General features: G+C 37.3%; 5 protein-coding genes across 6 annotated transcripts; 1 reads left to right on the top strand and 4 right to left on the bottom strand.

Annotated features, from left to right (window-relative positions):
• Positions 1-1,006: 1,006 nt before the first annotated feature.
• Positions 1,007-3,225, bottom strand: LOC18020135 (F-box protein At3g59000). Its single transcript, XM_024157205.1, is given in 5 exon segments — positions 1,007-1,310; positions 1,312-1,431; positions 1,525-1,665; positions 1,853-2,791; positions 3,086-3,225. Coding segments are annotated over 4 exon segments (1,344 nt in total). The 5' UTR covers positions 2,786-2,791; positions 3,086-3,225; the 3' UTR covers positions 1,007-1,160.
• A 573-nt stretch (positions 3,226-3,798) lies between these two features.
• Positions 3,799-6,099, bottom strand: LOC18020134 (F-box protein At3g59000). Of its 2 annotated transcripts, none has more exons than XM_006402673.2 (4): positions 5,933-6,099; positions 4,777-5,723; positions 4,424-4,564; positions 3,799-4,333 (listed from the first exon to the last, which is right to left on the bottom strand). In XM_006402673.2, exons 2-4 carry the CDS (start codon positions 5,716-5,718, stop codon positions 3,980-3,982), a joined length of 1,437 nt encoding a protein of 478 aa, XP_006402736.1. In that variant the 5' UTR covers positions 5,719-5,723; positions 5,933-6,099; the 3' UTR covers positions 3,799-3,979. The 2 variants fall into 2 exon arrangements, with proteins under 2 accessions (XP_006402736.1, XP_024012972.1); XM_024157204.1 differs by having other exon boundaries at positions 4,777-5,718.
• A 350-nt stretch (positions 6,100-6,449) lies between these two features.
• On the bottom strand, positions 6,450-8,634 carry LOC18020133 (F-box/LRR-repeat protein At3g58930). The gene is given in 5 exon segments (XM_024156978.1): positions 6,450-6,970; positions 7,072-7,212; positions 7,299-7,721; positions 7,724-8,301; positions 8,452-8,634. Coding segments are annotated over 4 exon segments (1,488 nt in total). The 5' UTR covers positions 8,297-8,301; positions 8,452-8,634; the 3' UTR covers positions 6,450-6,619.
• An 846-nt stretch (positions 8,635-9,480) lies between these two features.
• LOC18020132 (putative F-box protein At3g58960) lies at positions 9,481-11,014 on the top strand. Its single transcript, XM_024157152.1, has 3 exons — positions 9,481-10,383; positions 10,526-10,666; positions 10,751-11,014. Exons 1-3 carry the CDS (start codon positions 9,481-9,483, stop codon positions 11,012-11,014), a joined length of 1,308 nt encoding a protein of 435 aa, XP_024012920.1.
• Positions 11,015-11,283: 269 nt separating this feature from the next.
• LOC18020131 (probable pectinesterase/pectinesterase inhibitor 35) lies at positions 11,284-13,338 on the bottom strand. Its single transcript, XM_006402670.2, has 2 exons — positions 12,283-13,338; positions 11,284-12,111 (listed from the first exon to the last, which is right to left on the bottom strand). Exons 1-2 carry the CDS (start codon positions 13,319-13,321, stop codon positions 11,447-11,449), a joined length of 1,704 nt encoding a protein of 567 aa, XP_006402733.2. The 5' UTR covers positions 13,322-13,338; the 3' UTR covers positions 11,284-11,446.
• Between the last annotated feature and the right edge of the window lie 4,691 nt (positions 13,339-18,029).

The raw sequence follows: 18,029 nt of genomic DNA, 5'->3' as shown, positions 1-18,029 counted from the left end.
TGTAGGAGCGTTAATGTACCTGGCTAGTCACACTAGACCAGACATATGTTTCGCCGTGAACCTCCTCGCTCGATATAGTTCATCTCCAACTCAGAGGCACTGGAACGGTATAAAACATCTCCTAAGATACCTTCGAGGTACTCAAGACTTAGGACTCTTCTATACTAACCAAAATAAAGATGGGTTAGTCGGCTTCGCCGATGCAGGATATCTATCAGATCCGCACACTGCCAAGTCTCAAACTGGCTACGTTTTTACGCATGGAGGAACAGCCATCTCTTGGAGATCAATGAAGCAGACACTCACTGCCACTTCATCAAACCATGCTGAAATCCTAGCCATTCATGAGGCTAGTAGGGAATGCGTCTGGCTGCGCTCCATGACTCAGCACATCCGCAGAGATTGTGGTATGGACGAAGACACACAGCCCACGGTGATGTATGAAGACAACGCGGCATGCATAGCTCAGCTCAAGGAAGGATATATCAAAGGAGATCGGACGAAGCACATTCTACCGAAGTTCTTCTCAACCTCAGACTGGCAGAAGGACGGCACTCTCAGCGTTCAGCAGGTCCGATCCAGTGAGAATTCAGCTGACCTCTTCACCAAATCATTGCCTACTTCAACACACCGGAAGCTCGTCAAACAGATAGGAATGTATAGACTTAGAGATCTGCAGTGATGCTACAATCAGGGGGAGTAATGCGTGTTGTACTCTTTTTCCTTCACCATGGTTTTGTCCCACTGGGTTTTTCTTGGTAAGGTTTTAATGAGGCAACATTCCCCAGTGCATTATCGAGATCCCGATTGAGTAGCTGACCCGGTTCACTCGTCCAAGGGGGAGTGTTATAACACATATCATATATGGACTCTTATACCGGCCCATTAGACCCATCAGGGCATTGTACTTAATCTAGATTCCCTATGTACTCTATATATACATTCCAGTGATTAATAAAGTTTCTAAGTTTTCACAACAGAAACTACGGTCTTGAGATTGGTTCAATTTGAGACGGTTTTCAAGCCAATTAAACAAAATGAAACTGCAGTCAAATTCCAAGGGGATTTTGGCAAAACTATGAGATGGTTTTGTTCTTCAGCCACTTCTTTTCCAGGAGATCACTCACCAGGAGCTGAACATTGCAACTCGATAACTTGTTTTAGAGTTCAAACATCTCCAAAACATGTTTAGACACTTCAGGGTTTTTGAGCTGCGTAGGGCCATCCTCTTCAACATAGATTTCCATCTCCTTCAAAGACGGAAAATAGTCCAAGAAATGCTTTATCATTGCCATCTCTTTCATGGTTCCTAGAAAACCCTCTAATCTCTAACACTTTTACGGGACAAGATGTGAGCGATCGACCTTTGTCTTCCCGAGTAATGCAGTCACAAGCATCCCCGCACTTATCTGTCACATGGTGCACGAGACCCTGAAAGCATAAAAGAGACCAAAAGAGATTCTAAGTATGAACTCTACTGCTAACTATCTTTGTACATGTTTGGCTAATGAGTTGCTTTTATACCTCAATGACAAGAGTTTCTAAATGTGGACAGTTCCTTAGAAGAACTGGCATTGCTTGCCATCCTCGTTCCTTGTCACTCATGATAGCTAACGATTTGAGGTTGTTGAACACTGGCATCGATTCACAGCACAGAGAAAGAACCTGAAAACAAGACAAATCACAATGAGACATTTTGCAGTTACATGTTTCTAAACTAGACCACCGCTTGTTCGAAACATGATCAATATGCTTCAGGAATTGAGATGTAGCCCTGGTTTTACTTCTTTTTATTTCCTTGAGACCAGATAAATAAAGAGATTACAAGAGCGAGAAAAACTAGAAAACTGACCTCGAGAGTTTCAGGAGACAAGTAAAGATTCGGAACATTTCGGATGCCATGAAAGAGTTTCCACACATTACTATACCCAAGAACAACGTCATCGTCAAACCAATCACCATTATCTGGTTCTCTAGCTCGCTCGAGTTGCTCTTCAGTTAAGAAGAAGATGATTTGAGCATCAAATAAGTTTTTCATATTAACTACTGGAAAGTCCGGCGCAACATAACCAGAGTACTTAAAGTACACAAGACTTGGCGTATCAAATGATAAAGTGTCTAAACAACCGCCGTTCTTTATTGTTAAGGTCTTGAGGCTTGCACTTGATACGTTCACATCCCAATCTTGCCAGAGTATATCAACCAGGACTAATTCCTCAAGCAAATGCAAGGCATGAAGAAGACTCTCGAACTTATTAACATAAAACCCAACTGAGTCAAGAACGAGAGTTTTAAGCATCGGTAAGAAAATGCTCTCAGAAAGCCAACCAATATGAATTCCACAGCCTATTTTCAGCTTAGCTAGTGTACTGCTCTCGAAACATTTTGGAGAAAGCCGATAGTTATCATCTATATCAGTATCCAAAATGACTAATAGATCAAGGTCCGAGACACCACGCGCCAACACATTACTTATCCAACCATCCACACGATCTGAATCAACCTCGGTTAAACACTTGAGGGAGAATTTCTTAATGGGAGAATCACCTTGTATTGCCATTACTCTATCCACAAAATCCATGAAGCTCTGTATAATCTCTGTCCTATCCCGCTTACCCTCTTCCGGATGCAGAAACACAGAGTCATCAATATCAAGATAAGGGACAAGTGCAAGCAGATTGCGCCACCTCTTGGCGAGAATCGATGTCAAAGCAGCCTCCTTTGTCGTAAGGAAAGACAAGATGTGACAAAGAAGCTCGTCTGGTAAACTGCTCATACGATCCATTCTGCTCTGCACGAAAAAGAAGTATATTAGCAACATAAACCTCAAAGCTATTAGAACATCAACAAACGTAATTACCAAACAGTAAAATTCGAGAAAGGGAAATATGAAGGCATCTAGAAGCTAAATTGGTAAAGCAGTAGATTCCAACATGAAATTTATCAAAATTTCCACAAAGAGGAGATACGAGAAATGGGAACAGAGATTAGCCGAGTTAACAACGCAATTTTGAATCCACCCAGAGGATACTTTCAACTAAGAAACTCCAACCAGAGAATAGAATTAGACGACTTCGGCACCTACCTCGTTCCAAACGCGAAGTCGAAGACCCAAATTTAAGGGTTTCAGTGAATGCGTCAAGTGAGAGTTGAGAGTGCTTAATCGATGGTTTCTATGGCCCTAGAAGCGAAGATGTGAGAAAAAGCATATACCCAGCGAAAGACAGAACGGAAAGTCTCAGGCTTTCAGTTCGACAAGATATGCAATTGCATTGGAGAAGCCAAAACATCCACTTTTAGTAGGAAGACAACTTTTTTAGAAGACAGGCTTCGGATTTGACTAGCGCAAGTTTAGAGGAAAACGGAGGAATTAAAAGGCCGGTTCTTCAAATATTTCTCATTAATGGAAGCTTGTTTTCGTCGCAAGGAAAAGAAAAAAAAAAGACCGGTTCTTCGACTTCAAGTCTTCAACCACGGCCGGAATCACTTACCAAAGGCTACGATGATACGATCGCTGGTTAAACGAGCCTGGTTTTTAATTTTATGGCCGCTTCGCTCGTTAAATCACTGTTTCCACGTGGCACACACAAAAAAAAAAATTATGATTACTGATTGGTTTTGTTTTGGTTCTAATTTCTTTGCCTCACTCAATAGGTTTAGTAAAGGCCGGTGTTCAACCAATAACGTAGCAAAGACCTGGAGTGTCTTTCTGGATGGAAATTGACAGAGCGGTAAGGAATCAAACTTTAATGTGATGTTTCTGAAAAAGTTATAAATAAAATCTTTTGCAGCCTAAAACTATTAAAATTTAAGAGGTTAAGATGGCTTATGTGATAGCTAACCTTTGACACTCTACGCAAATTCCTGGCAGAGAATCAAAGAAAACAAGCTATTGATAGTAAATGATTCGGAAAAAAAGAAGAAGAAACTACGATTTTCAATTAAACTGCCGGCAGATTCCAAGGGGACTTCGGCAAAACTATGAAATGGTTTTGTTCTTCAGCCACTTCTTTTCCAGGGAATCACTCACCAGAAGCTGGACATTGCAACTCGATAACTTGTTGTAGAGTTCAAACATCTCCAAGATATGTTTAGACACCTCAGGGTTTCTGAGCTGTGTAGGGCCATCCTCTTCAACAAAGATCTCCATCTCCTTCAAAGACGGAAAATAGTCCAAGAAATGCTTTATCATTGCCATCTCTTTCATGGTTCCTAGAAACCCTCTAATCTCTAACACTTTTACGGGACAAGATGTGAGCGATCGACCTTTGTCTTCCCGAGAAATGCAGTCACAAGCATCCCCGCACTTATCTGTCACATGGTGCACGAGACCCTGAAAGCAGAAAAGAGACCATAAGAGAATCAAAGTTTAAACCCTACTAACTATCTTTGTACATGTTCGGAAAATGAGTTGTTTTTATACCTCAATGACAAGAGTTTCTAAATGTGGACAGTTCCTTAGAAGAACTGGCATTGCTTGCCATCCTCGATCCTTGTCACTCTTAATAGCTAACGATTTGAGTTTGTGGAACACTGGCATTGATTCAGAGCATAAAGAAAGCACCTGAAAATTAGGGGAATCAAAACAAGAAAGATATGTGGAAATTCATGTTTTAAAACTAGACATTTGCTTGTTTGTTAAAAAAGGGACCGACCAAACATGACCACTATGGTTCAGGGAATTGACACGAAGTCCTAGATTGCCTTCTTTTATTTCCTCGAGATCAGCTGAATATAGAAATTACGAGACGTAAAAAAAAAAAAAAAAAAACTGACCTCGAGTGTATCAGGATACAAGTCAAGATACGGAACACTTCGTATTCCATGAAAGAGTTTCCACACATTTCTATATCCGCGAGCAACTTCGTCCTCATCATCCTCTAGCCAAGCATTATTTGGACCTCTAGCTAGCTCGAGGTCCCCATCAGTTAATACGAAGTGGACTCGAGCATCAATTAAGTTTTTCATATTAACTACTGGATAGTCGGACGCGATATAACCATTGTACTCAAAGTAAACGAGACTCGGCGTATCAAATGATAAAGTGCTTAAACAAACGTCGGAATCTATAGTTATGGTCTTGAGGCTGGCACTTGACACGGTCACCACATTCACATCTTTCCACATTATATCAACCAGGACTAATTCCTCAAGGACAGGCAAAGCATGAAGCAGAATCTCAAACTCAGCAGAACAAACACCAACTGTATCAAGAACCAGAGTTTTAAGCATCGCTAAGAAAATGGACCCAGCCAACCAACCAATATCCATTCCATAGTCTATTTTCAAGTTAACTAGTGTGCTGCACTGGAAGCCTTTTGGAGACAGCCGATACTTTTCATCTCTTTCCGAATCCAAAATGATTGCTAGATCAAGGTCCGAAACACCACGTGCCAATACATTGCGTATCCAACCATCCACACGATCTGAATCAAGCTCAGTTAGACACTTGAGGGAGAAACTCTTAACGGGAGAGTTACCATGCAATGCCAATATTCTATCCACAAAATCCATGAAGCTCTGTATGATCTCTGCCCTATCCCGCTTACCTTCTTCGGGATGCAGAAACACAGAGTCATCAATATCAATATAAGGGACAAACGCAAGCATATTGCGCCACCGCTTGGCGAGAATCGATGTCAAAGCAGCCTCCTTTGTCGTAAGGAAAGACAAGATGTGACAAAGAAGCTCGTCTGGTAAACTGCTAACACGATCCATCTTCTCTGCACGGAAGAAGAAGTATATCAAATACACCAAATCACAAAGCTTTTCTAAAGAACATCAGCGTTACATGAGTACCAACAAGAGAAAGGTTTAATCATAAATGTATGTAATAAATGGAGCATCGATAAGCTATACTGGTAAAACAATTGATTCTGACATGGAAATTTAACAGAGGAAAACCCAATTAAGAACACAAACAGAAACCAACCTCGTTACAAATGCTTGATCCAACACCCAAACTTAGGATTTTCAGTGAAACGCGTCCAGTGAGAAGAGAGAGAGAGAGTGTGCTTAATCGCTGGTTTCTACAGCCCTACAAGCGTGAATGCTTGAGATATGAAGAAAAAGCAAAAACATCCAGCGAAAATAAGAGGCAGCAGAAATCGAAATCGAGGGTTATTGAAGGCAGGCGCGAGTCTACTCTGGAGTGAATATGTTGGTTATGTCGATGGTTTTCTTAAAATGTCACCGGTTTAATTCGACGGTTTCTATTCTATGGATGTGCTTCCTGAGATTTTTAACCACGGTCGGTATCACTATGCCACAGTCGCTGGTTTGTAGCTTTTATTTAATGCCTGTTTTGCTCGTCAAGCCAAAAAGACAACTCAATACTAGGTTCTGGAATTGGTTTTGTATTGGTTCTAATTTATTGTCTTCAATTGGTTTGCTTTGGTTTGGTTTGGTTTGGTTTGGGACGGTTTCCAACCTGTTGAGAAATCATCACTTTAAAACCAACACCATGACAAAAGATGGTAAAATCAAGGTAAAGACAACACCCAGCAAACTCTGACAAACGGTAAAAACAAAGGTTTTCAAGCCAGTTAAACAAAATTGAACCGCGAAGTTAATTTCCAACGGAAGATTGGCAAAACCATCAGCAAGTAAGTCTTGTGCTTCAGAGATGTCCTTGTGCAGTCCACTTCTGATCCAAGAAATCACTCACCAGAAGCTGGACATTGCAACTCGATAACTTGTCGTAGAGTCTAAACATCTCAATGACAAGTTTAGACACTTCATGGTTTCTGAGCTGTGTAGGATCATTCTCTTCAATAAAGACGTCCATCCTCTTCAAACACGGAAAATAGTCCAGGAAATGCTTTATCATGGCCATCTCTTTCATTGTTCCTCGAAACCCTTGAATCTCTATCCTATTCACTGGACAATATTTGAGTGATCGGCCTTTGTCTTCCCTAGAAATGCAGGCACAAGCATCCCCACATTGATCTGTTACATAGTGTAATAGACCCTGAAAGCAGAATGGAGACATAAGGTTAACGTAAGGAAAAAAATTGCATCTTTAACACATGTTTTTGTCCAAGTATGTAATTTCATAGTTTACTATTCTACCTGAAAGATTATAGTTTCCAAATGTGGACAACTCCTTAGTAAAACTGGCATTGCTTGCCATCCTCGGTCCTCTTCACTTTCAACACCTAAGAATTTGAGGTTGTTGAACACCGGCATCGATTCACAGCACAGAGAAAGCACCTGACAACAAGAAACAAAGCCCAGCTACATTTTACAATTAGTGTTTCACAACTAGACCAGAAGAAAGAACGAAAATTGAAACAGACCTCGAGAGTATCAGGAGGCAATTGAAGTCTCTGAACATGGTGTATGCCATTCATGAGCTTCACCACATTGCCAAATTTTTGAACAACATCACCCTCGCCATCCTCATCATCCTCATCATCCTCTAACCAGTCACTGTCTGGCGCTCTTACTCGCTTGATCTGATCATCACTTACCATAAGGTTGATTCGAGCCTCCAATAATTTTTCCATATTAACTAATGGATAATCCTCCGCAACAAACTCAGAGTAGTTTAAGTAAAGCAGACTTGGAGTATCAAAAGAAAAGCTCTTTGGATTTTGCCAGGGTTTCAAGCCTTCACAACCGGTGCCGTGGAGACTTAGCTTTCTGAGGCTAGCACTTGACACGGTTACATCAAAATTTCTCCACTCCATATTAGCCATTCGTAATTCCTCAAGCACAGCACAGGGAAAGAAGGAAGAAACTTCTCAATATCATCACAAAAAATCATCTCCGAGTCAATATCAAGACTTTTAAGCATTGGTAAAGAAGAGCCCATATCTTCATGCCACCAATCAACAGAGCGTTCACTTCTTAATTTTAGCTTAACTAGTGTCCCACTTAAGAACATCTCTTCAGGAAGATAATAACTAGTTTCTTCGATATCCTCCCAGGAAAAATCAATGAAAAGATCAAGGTCTGAAACACCACGCCGCAGCACATTACGTATCCAACGATTCACAATATCTGGATGGACACAAGTTATACACTTGAGGGAGAAATTCTTGATAGGAGAATCACCCTGCATAGCCAGTACTCTGTCCACGAAATCGACGAAGCTCTGTCGAATCCCGTCCCTTTCCCCTTTCCCCTCTTCCGGGTGAAGAAAGACAGAGTCATCAATGTCAAGATTAGGAACAAGTTTCCACAGATTGAGCCATCTCTTTGAGAGAACAGGAGTCAAAGCAGCTTGCTTGGTGGGGAGGAAGGACAATACATGACAAAGAAGCTCGTCTGGTCGACTGCTCACTCGATCCATCTTCTCTGCACCAGGATTAAAAACTAGTCCCTAAACGAGGAGAGAAGAGAAATGGGAAAGAGCAAAACACAGTTAACTACCCAAAGGAAACTTTGAACTAAGAAACCCTCAAAGATAATTAAAACAGTAGAAGCAGAGGAGATGAGTAAACTTACCTACCTCGTTGCAAAGGCCAACTCCAACACCGAAATTGAGGATTTTTCAGTGAATGCGTTCTACTGAGAAGAGATTGGCTGAATTAATGGCCCTACAAGCGAAGGTATGGAGAAAGCAAATATCCAGCGAAAGGTAGAGGGTAAAGTCCCAGGCTTTTCAGTTCGCCTAGACATGCAACTGCATCTCTGAGAAGCAGAAACATCCAATTTTGTGTTTTTTTAGGAAGACAAGAGAGAACGAAATTGAGGGTTTAATGCGGAGTCGACCCTTGGGTCAATGTTGGTCCTATTTTATCCGGTTCTGTAAGAATCACCGGTTTAGTTCGTGAACAAATCGGGACTGCTTGGGTTTGGGCTGCGAAAGTATGTATGGTCGGCCCAAGTAGAGAAGCTCAGTGGCCTTATAAATAGAGTCCGATTAGCTCCTTCAAAACTTACTATGCACTGAAAGGGTTTTTAGGTTTTCTTGCGAGGAGAATCGGAAAAAAGCTTGCAAGCATTGTTGTTTGTTGTGATAAAGCTTGAAGAGAGCTAGATTATTTAAGAGATACTTATAAGTTCTCTAATCTAGTATATTTGTAAGTTACAAGATAGTGTAGTTGATTTTTTTTTTAGTAACTCCTGTGCAAATATCTGTTACATCAATAAATCTCTAGATATGTGCTGAAGTTGAGCTCTCAGCTCATCATATCTTATTATTCCCTTGTGCTATTTTTGAATTAAACCTTGAGCATCAAATTATTTTTGAGTTACGTTAAAAAAAAAAAAAAATTGATTTTGAGTAGCTTCTCATATGGGTTTTTATGTTCTCTTGAACTCCAGGTTTGAGACTTTTCTTCTGCTTTTCTCATCTTAGTTTCACATACGGGTTTTCTTTATTTTATCCTTATATCTTTGGTGAATATCTATACTTTGTAACTTCTTTTTTTTTTAAAGAGAATCATAATGTGGCCTTTCTCTGTTTATTGATACCGTCGTAGGTGATTCTTTGTGGTAGAAAACTCTGTTTCAATTAAATTGAGCAAAAGGATGGATAGGATCAGCAGTCTACCAAATGAAATCATATGTCATATTGTATCTTTCCTTTCGGCAAAGGAGGCTGCTTTTGCATCGGTTCTCTCAAAGAGGTGGCAAAATCTCTATACCATCATACCAAAACTTGATTTTGATGACACAGGGAGTTTGAAGAATAACTTGGATAGACTGTTGGCTCTTCCGGCCAGTTCCCGCATACGAAACTTCTCTCTAAAATGTCGCAGGCGTAAAGGTCCAAATCACCATGCTCACGTCAACGGTCTTCTCTGTAATGTCCTGAAGCGTGGTGTCATGGAGCTGAAACTGGATATATGGGTCAGCGAAGTTGAAGGGTATTCACTGCCTTTTGAGGTCTTCACTAGCAAGACGCTTGTTGAGCTTAAACTAGGTTCTATTTTGACAATTGATCGTCTCCCTGAGAATGCTCTTCTTCCTGCGCTCAAGACTCTCACTATTGAATCAGTTAGATTCTCTGATCTTTGTGGTTGTTGTGCGTTCCAGAAGCTTCTCTCTGCTTGCCCTGTGCTTGTGGAGTTGGTTATGCGTAATGTGGAATGGGATTTTTGGAAATGGTCTCGCAAAGTATCCAGTCAAAGCCTTGAGAGACTTACTATAAACCATAGATATTGCTTTGGTATTGTTGAGTATGATTTGGAGAGCATTACTTTTGATACTCCGAGTCTTACCTACTTTAAGTACTTTGACTTTTCTCCGAAATCCTATTCAACTGTTAATCTCGGCTCACTTGTCGAAGCCACGGTCGGTCTTACTTTACCACAAAATCAGGGCTGGATCGGACAATATCGGAAAAGCATTCCTACAAGCGATGTAACCAATCTGATTAAGGGGTTAAGCAATGTTGAGATCTTGGACTTATATGATACTATGACTATGGAGGTAAAGTGTATACTCTCATTGTTTTCTTCTTCTTTTTTTTTTAATTTCAACTTGGATAAGTAAGCATATAGAAAAAAGAGCATCATTGTTTCACTTCTTGCTAGAAATGAAAATGTTTCACTTCTTGAGGTTTTGGTTTCAGGCGTTTTATTACTTCCGTGAAGCAATCCCTGTATTTAAAAACCTGCACCATTTATCTGTTACAACTGGAAAAAAGATATGTTGGCGCACTCTGTCATATCTACTAAACAAGTCTCCAAATTTGAAGACTCTCGTCATTGTGGTATGGATACCAAAACAGTTTCAGGTTTACACACCTATAAAATTTTATTCCAAATTTTTAATCCTCTCTTATTTATTTATGCAGGGTACCTTGCAGAGTAATTGTCATTCTTTTCTACTGCCATGCCCTGTGAAGATCCTGGAGATCACAGAGTACCTTGGAAGTAAAGGAGATTTGGAGGAAATGAAACAAATCCTGGAGAAAATGTCATGTCTTGAGCTTGTCAAAGTTTGTTCTGATGAAAGAAATGACAAGAAACAACTTCGACTCAGGACCAATCTGCTAAATCTTCCTAGATCGTCTAAGTGCAAGATTCAGTTCGAGTTTACTCTTCCTGGATCACGGTAGGTCCGTTTGAGCATCATGAGTCTGTTTTTTAGTTACTTTCAGAGTTGCTTTGCTTTTGTCCTTCGGATTCTTGTTTTCATGTCCTTCGGATTCTTCTTTAGATATGCTAAAAATGATACAATTTATGCTTTTCTTCGGATATTATCTCCCTCCCTACCTGCGTCTCTGTAATTTTTAGATCCTTGGCTAATTTAATTTCACGATGAAACAAAAAATACACACAAAGATGTAAGATATTCTGATAGAGTGAATTGAATGGCAATTATCGATATTACAAACTGTATTATATACACAATACCAGTTTTAACACTTTATTCATGACAAGATGTATATAAACCCCAAACACAAACCGCGTAATACACAAAAGTATAATAAATTACAATTTATACCATATCATTGGCTGATTCATAATTAAAATAAAGGTCACTGAAATTATAAAAGCCCGGAGTCGAAAGCGACACCTGTTGACGGCAACCACGAATTCCCGCCAATGAAACCCGAAACGGTAAACCCTTGAGCTTCGGTTAACGTCAACGCCGGGTGGTACCCGGGCCAATTAACCCGACCCGAAACCGATGATCCAGGACCCGAATTCCCAAATTCACCATAAAACAGAGTCTTCAAAGCGAAACTACCCGACCAAGGAGACCAACCCGAAGGATGAATCGAACCGTCCAAAAACGATTGCATCACAACAGTCCTCGAATACTGCTTCCACGGCCGACCCAAATAAGTCCCGGTCGAACCGGTTATTCTGCAATTATGGATCGAAATCCCTGTGTTCTGGTTCGGGTCGGATCGTCCTTGGGCCGTGACGAAGTTCTGATCCGACGATCCTTTTCGGGATGCGATGTTGCAGCTTTGGAAAACGACGGCGGAGTTTCCGAAGATGAAATCGACGGTGCCGGAAATATCGGTTTCTCGATAGAATTGGCGTTTGGAGAGAGTGTAGAGTGTGTCTTGGTACCCATCGATTGAGCATCGGTATACCACGGATCTATCTGACCCGACCCGTAATGCCACCGCTTGCTCCGCGTTTGGTCCGGCGCTATTCACGAATGTTATGTCCCGAGCTATGAACCCATCTCCCATGGCAGCTTTCACAAATCAACAAAGAGTGATAAGTAAATTTAGTAACTTTTAAAAAGTCATAACTTTAATAATAAGCAGAGAGCCTCTATACATGGCGGACACAACATACGACAAAAAGTCATAAACTTTTATCCAATCGACTTATTTGTGATTAAAGTTTTTAATGAAAATCTCACCAACAGTAGCGGTTTGGTAAGTATTATAGCCGTCTCTGTTACTTCTGCTACCGACAATAACTGTTTTGCCCTTTCCGTCACCAACCAACATAACGTTCTTCTGTTTGGTCGGAATTTTGAGATTCTCTTTATAGGTTCCGGCTGTCAAATGAATTACGCTTCTGCCACTGCTCTCCGCCAACGACGCCAACGCTTCCGCTACGCTCCTGTGGGTCCCGCTTCCGTCGGCAGCCACCACCGCGTGAGGTCTCAGCTCTTCCACCGAGGCTTCTAGAAGCTTCCGGTCCGACGAAGAAACCCACCTCGGAAAATCTTGACTGGACAAAGATTTCCGGCCACCGATTACACTACTAGACGACGAAGAAGGCCGTTTCTGATTAGCGGAAACGAACATGTCTAGTGAATTGGTCAGTAAACCGGTGAGGTTTCTTGCAACGGAATCCATCGTGATTCCGTCTTTGTTGAAGCTAGATTTCTCGTTGAGGCTTTGCTTACAAGTCTCTTGATTAGTCAACGCCGCGCTTAGCCACGTATGGACATCATCATCGTTAACTTGGTTTTTAGGCATGGTGACGATGCGAGACAACATGTCGAGTGTGTCGTCTAACAGCTCAAGACAGTCGTTGACAGGATCGAGCATGAGGGTTTGAGCTGTACGGTGCGAGAGTGTGAGATTGAAGGCGAGAGATTGAGCTAAGAGAGCGTGGTCCAAGCTGTGTTGGACAGAGCTGAGAAACCCTTCGTTAGAAGAAGAAGTTGAGTATTTGGTTTTCCTTGATGATGATGAATCGGAGTTTGGTTGTCTTGAGAATTTGGAGAATTTAGAGTTTGATGAATGTGCAAAGACAAAAGTTTGAAGATACAAGAGGTTTAAGATCAGGAATAACAAAAGTTTGATCCGGAACTTATGATTTGGTAACGAGGATGATGTAGTTGCCATGTGTAACTTTGATGGTTTTTGTCTAGTAGAGAATTGAAGTGTTATGTGATTGCTAGTAATCTCTGTATTTACATCATGTATATATAGATGTTGTTGCATAATCAACTGGTACCAGTTGTGCTAAGATCCATTTGAAGATGAGGCGGACCAAGTTTATAAATTTGAGTTCCAACTGTTGGGAATAGACTTTTTAATGTATTATCTCGTTTTGATGTTGCTTGAAAGAAATTATGAATGCAAACTCTTTGGTACAAAAAGAAAAAAAAAAATTGAGCCATAGTATTTTGTGGATAACACATCATTTCTTAGATTATGTCTTCATTAGTATTAAGTTTCTCAGATGATTTAAATTAAATGATCAAATTTATTTAAAATGATCACCAGATAAATGGTTTTTTTTCTTTTTCATAAATTAATTTTTTTTTGAAGAAATTGTTTAATATTAGAGTAGTGTCTACGCAAAAAATGAAGGTCATATGTTGACATGTCAAGATAGGATTTAATTTTACTTGTTGTAATTGTAACTTTTAAGTTTTAACGCATAATAAACTTAAAAAAAAAAAAAACGCATAATAAACTTCCGTGTAATCATTGATAAGGATTTGAAAGCTCTATATTCTTTCAATGACACAGAAGTTTATTATGCATTGAAAGTTACAATTCATGACGATAATGTATATATTCGTGACGATAATGTATCACAACGTAGATTCAAAAATGATATTATTCGCAAGTGAGTTGTAGATGACAATTTTTATATAATTATTGTGTTTATAGATATCAAATTTATATAATCAGTGGCGGTTTAAACAGTTTAGAAACGGTTAATTGTTTAGAACTTGTTTAATAGCGATTTAACTATTAGATTCTTTCCGTTTCAAAATAAATGATGACAGTTTGATGTTGTAAGAATTTACTAGATTTGTAGCCCCTGTATCTGCACAAAATTTTTATCTTTTTTACTTATCACATATTGTAATATAGTTTGTATTATTTTAGATAATTTTTTGACAAAGATTTTTATTTAGTTTTATGTTTATATATATTTTGTTTTTAGATTTATTTTTTTTGGGCATTAATATGACAATAATTATAAAAATATTACATATATAAAAAATCGAGTGATAAAATAAGTCAACAAAGACAAAATAAATCAACAAATATCAGAAATAGCTCAACAAAAACAAAATAAGTCAGTAAAGACAAAATAAATCAACTAAGACCAAAAATAACTCAACAAAACAAAATAAGTCAATGAAAACAAAATAAGTCAACAAAGATAAAATAAGTCAACAAAGACAAAATAAGTCAACAAAGACAAAATAAGTCAACAAAGACAAAACAAATCAATAAAGACTAAAAAATACTTAACAAAGACAAAATAAATCAACAACGACCAAAAATAACCTAACAAAAATAAAATAAGTCAATGAAAACAAAATAAGTCAACGAAGACAAAATAACTCAGTAAAGAAAAATTAAGTCAACGAAGACAAAATAACTCAGTAAAGAAAAATTAAGTCAACGGAGACAAAATAAGTAAACAAAGATAAAATAAGTAAACAAAATAAATCAACAAATACCAAAAATAAGTTTACGAAGACAAAATAAGTCAACAAAAACAAAATAAATCGACCAAAAGTAAATCAACAAAGATAAAATAAGTCAACGAAAACAAAATAAATTAACAAAAAGCAAAAATAACTCAACAAAGACAAAATAAGTCAACGAAAGCAAAATAAGTCAACGAAGACAAAATAAATCATCGAAATCAAAATCAATCAACAAGATAAATCAACGAAAACAAAATAATTCAATGTAGATAAAATAGTCCACATATTAAATTTAGACAAAACTTATTAATAAAAAAATACTTTAGAATTTACACGCATAAATCTGAAACTTTAATTATTTTAAAATTGAAGAATTGTACTATATATATATATATATTCGAATAAAATGTTAAATTATATTCAAAAGAAAAAATAACATTTTTTACAATTCTATAGTAATGTTTTTGAAAATGAAACCATGAGAAAACCAAACACACTATAATGGATTACTTCTTGTGGCAAACCAATTGCATAAGCAATCTTCATATTGTACCATATATTCACATGAGTAACTGGTAAAAAAAAACTATCAAATAAATTTACGATTCCAAAATAATCGTTTCATACTTATAAAAAAGAAATTGGCTATAAAGTCTACTAGTACTGCATAAACTGTATTGACTACTTTTTGTGGGCTTGAATCTCAGCTCTTTTTTTCTTTCTTTCTTCTCATTAGTACTGCATAACTCTTAAGTTTCAAGTTCAACCATTGATATAGGAAAACGAATAAGGTAATTTCTTTTTCAAAATATATGAACCTATTAACAATAATGCATTGTTAACATTTTTTCCTCTTTAGTAGAACTCTGAAGTTTCAACCAATGATGTAGCAAAACGAATAAGGTAATTTCTTATTAAATAAATTTATATGAACCTATAAATAATAATCCGCTGTTAACCTTTTTTGCATATAAGACAGCCACCATCCCTTCTTGTCTAGTGATAATTGATGGCTTTTTGAAAGGTTGATTTTTTTTGTTTCTTATTATTTAATGGTTTCTATTTATCCATTACCTCATTCTGTTTTGTTTATTTGACATCTAAACGTATCGTAACCCAAATTTAATATAACTTGCATTTTTATTTTCGCGGAAAGCTTTTAAATTGAAAAGAACAAAGTAATTAGATACAATGTTTAACGAAACAAGATACACTTACGAATGTTGATAATCATGAACAGGTAAAGCGAGCTCTTTGCGACGACGAGTTAAAATGGCAAGATTGGATATAATGAGGACCAGATCTGGAATATCTTCACTACACTATCTCTTTCATATATGAACATTTTTAAATATCAAAAATGCTGATGGTTTCATTGTTTCTAACTCAAAGATTCATTTTATCAACATTATAGCGGATAATGAATTTTATGTAGCATGATATGTTAACGTAATAACAACTTTTTAATAAATGTTTCTCCAATTCAATGATTTTATGCATGTGATGATTTTAATGCAAACCTTAAGACGAAAGCAAAAAACTTTTGATCGGGCTTTAGATATGCCACAAATTAGGAATCATATTTGATGTGTATAGACTTCCAATTTAGTACTAGTTTTCTATCTTTTAGGGGTAAATCCTTTCTAAAATGGGCTTACGATATCGATAGTGCGAATTTATACGAGTACATACCTAATATAATTAAAAAATCCTTATTTATGTGATTAATGGTTTATAACCTTTCAGTGGATTGTTTGATTTTACGATCTGATTACAAAATGTTAAGGAAAGCTTGACGACGATTTTCAAAAAAGTATGTCAAGAAAGATAATTCATAATTAAAAAGCTTATTCCATAAGTAGACAGATATTGAACTGTTTACCAATATCATATTAATATGTTTAAATCCGAGTTTCAATACGCAACAGAAAATCCATATGTTGCCGCTACATCATTTTCGAGCCATGCAAAACCCACACACGACCGCAAACTATTCAGTTATAATATATAACGTTTTCCTATTTGTCAAAAAAAAAAAGAATATATATTTTTTTTTTCTTTTGAGAAAGGGTTTTTCAATTATAATATTTGATTATTTTCACCTAATGTTGAGGCAAAATCAAACATAAGTATGTAAGATGTATGGATGTAAAGTTACGTATAATTTAAAATTTATCCCCAACTTTGATATATAAATTACGTTTAATATTTTAGTTTTTTATCTTTCAATGGACCAGAATCACTCAAATAGAAGTGTATAAAGAGACCAAATTATTCACACCAAATAAACTGCCGTTTGAGAAAAGGAAGTGGTAGTTAATGTGAAAGATTCCTGCGTCATGATCGCGGCATATATATAACTTTTTTTTTTGGGTAAAAAACATATATAACTTCGTATTACCAAATGAACAATTTTTTTTTTTTTTTTTTTTTAAATTTTTTTTTTTAATTTTATACCTGCTTAATTTAACGATATGCTAGCAATAATTTAGAGTTACCTAAAAATTATTGAGAAAATTAAGACAAATTTGTATAACATCTGCATAATGAATCAAATGATTCCACCTAACGACTAACTCACATGGAAAACTTAATTTAGATTTAATGAGACCGATATCTTTTTGTCGAAGCCATTCGATCTTAAAAGATTTAATGCCGCGACGCACGTCACTCTGTCGTCGTCACTGCAACTCACCGACTTGGACCCGCCGGGAACAAATTAAAGCCGCAACTATATTTCAATTATTCATAGAGAACTTGTCGTCCTCAGCTAATTTATATAGATTTCAGAATTTGTATAGTTTAGAATTCATCTACATTCTAATTAGGTCATATTTGAAACGCTTTACTTTTGGGTTTGCGTTTATAAACAAAAAATTCAGTAAATTTAGAATGCAAACATGACCACAAGCATATAAAAAACAACTTTAAAAACTTGCACGTATAGAGAACTATGAAAAACCTAAAGTAATTTCAAAGTATTTAACGCATAATGGACGGAACATAGTGGGTCGGTTTGCAAAAGGTGGCCTAAAGTATCAATTTCTTTCCTTAAATTGTCAGTACTACCAAAGTACTAGAAGATAGATTTTCATTTATCTTTCATGGGAGAATCAAGAAAACATATTCCATTCATATTTATATAAATTTAAACAACCACGTAAATACATGCACTACATATATATGAATATTATTAGCCAATTTAGATTAGTCTACAACTTGGGCCACAAAGATGTCGTTGTCTTTCAGTTGAA

Source organism: Eutrema salsugineum, unplaced genomic scaffold (genome assembly GCF_000478725.1).
Source record: "Eutrema salsugineum unplaced genomic scaffold, Eutsalg1_0 scaffold_19, whole genome shotgun sequence".
NCBI lineage: Eukaryota > Viridiplantae > Streptophyta > Magnoliopsida > Brassicales > Brassicaceae > Eutrema > Eutrema salsugineum.
Note: the sequence above shows the minus strand (reverse complement) of the source record. Positions and strands in the feature narration are given on the sequence as shown.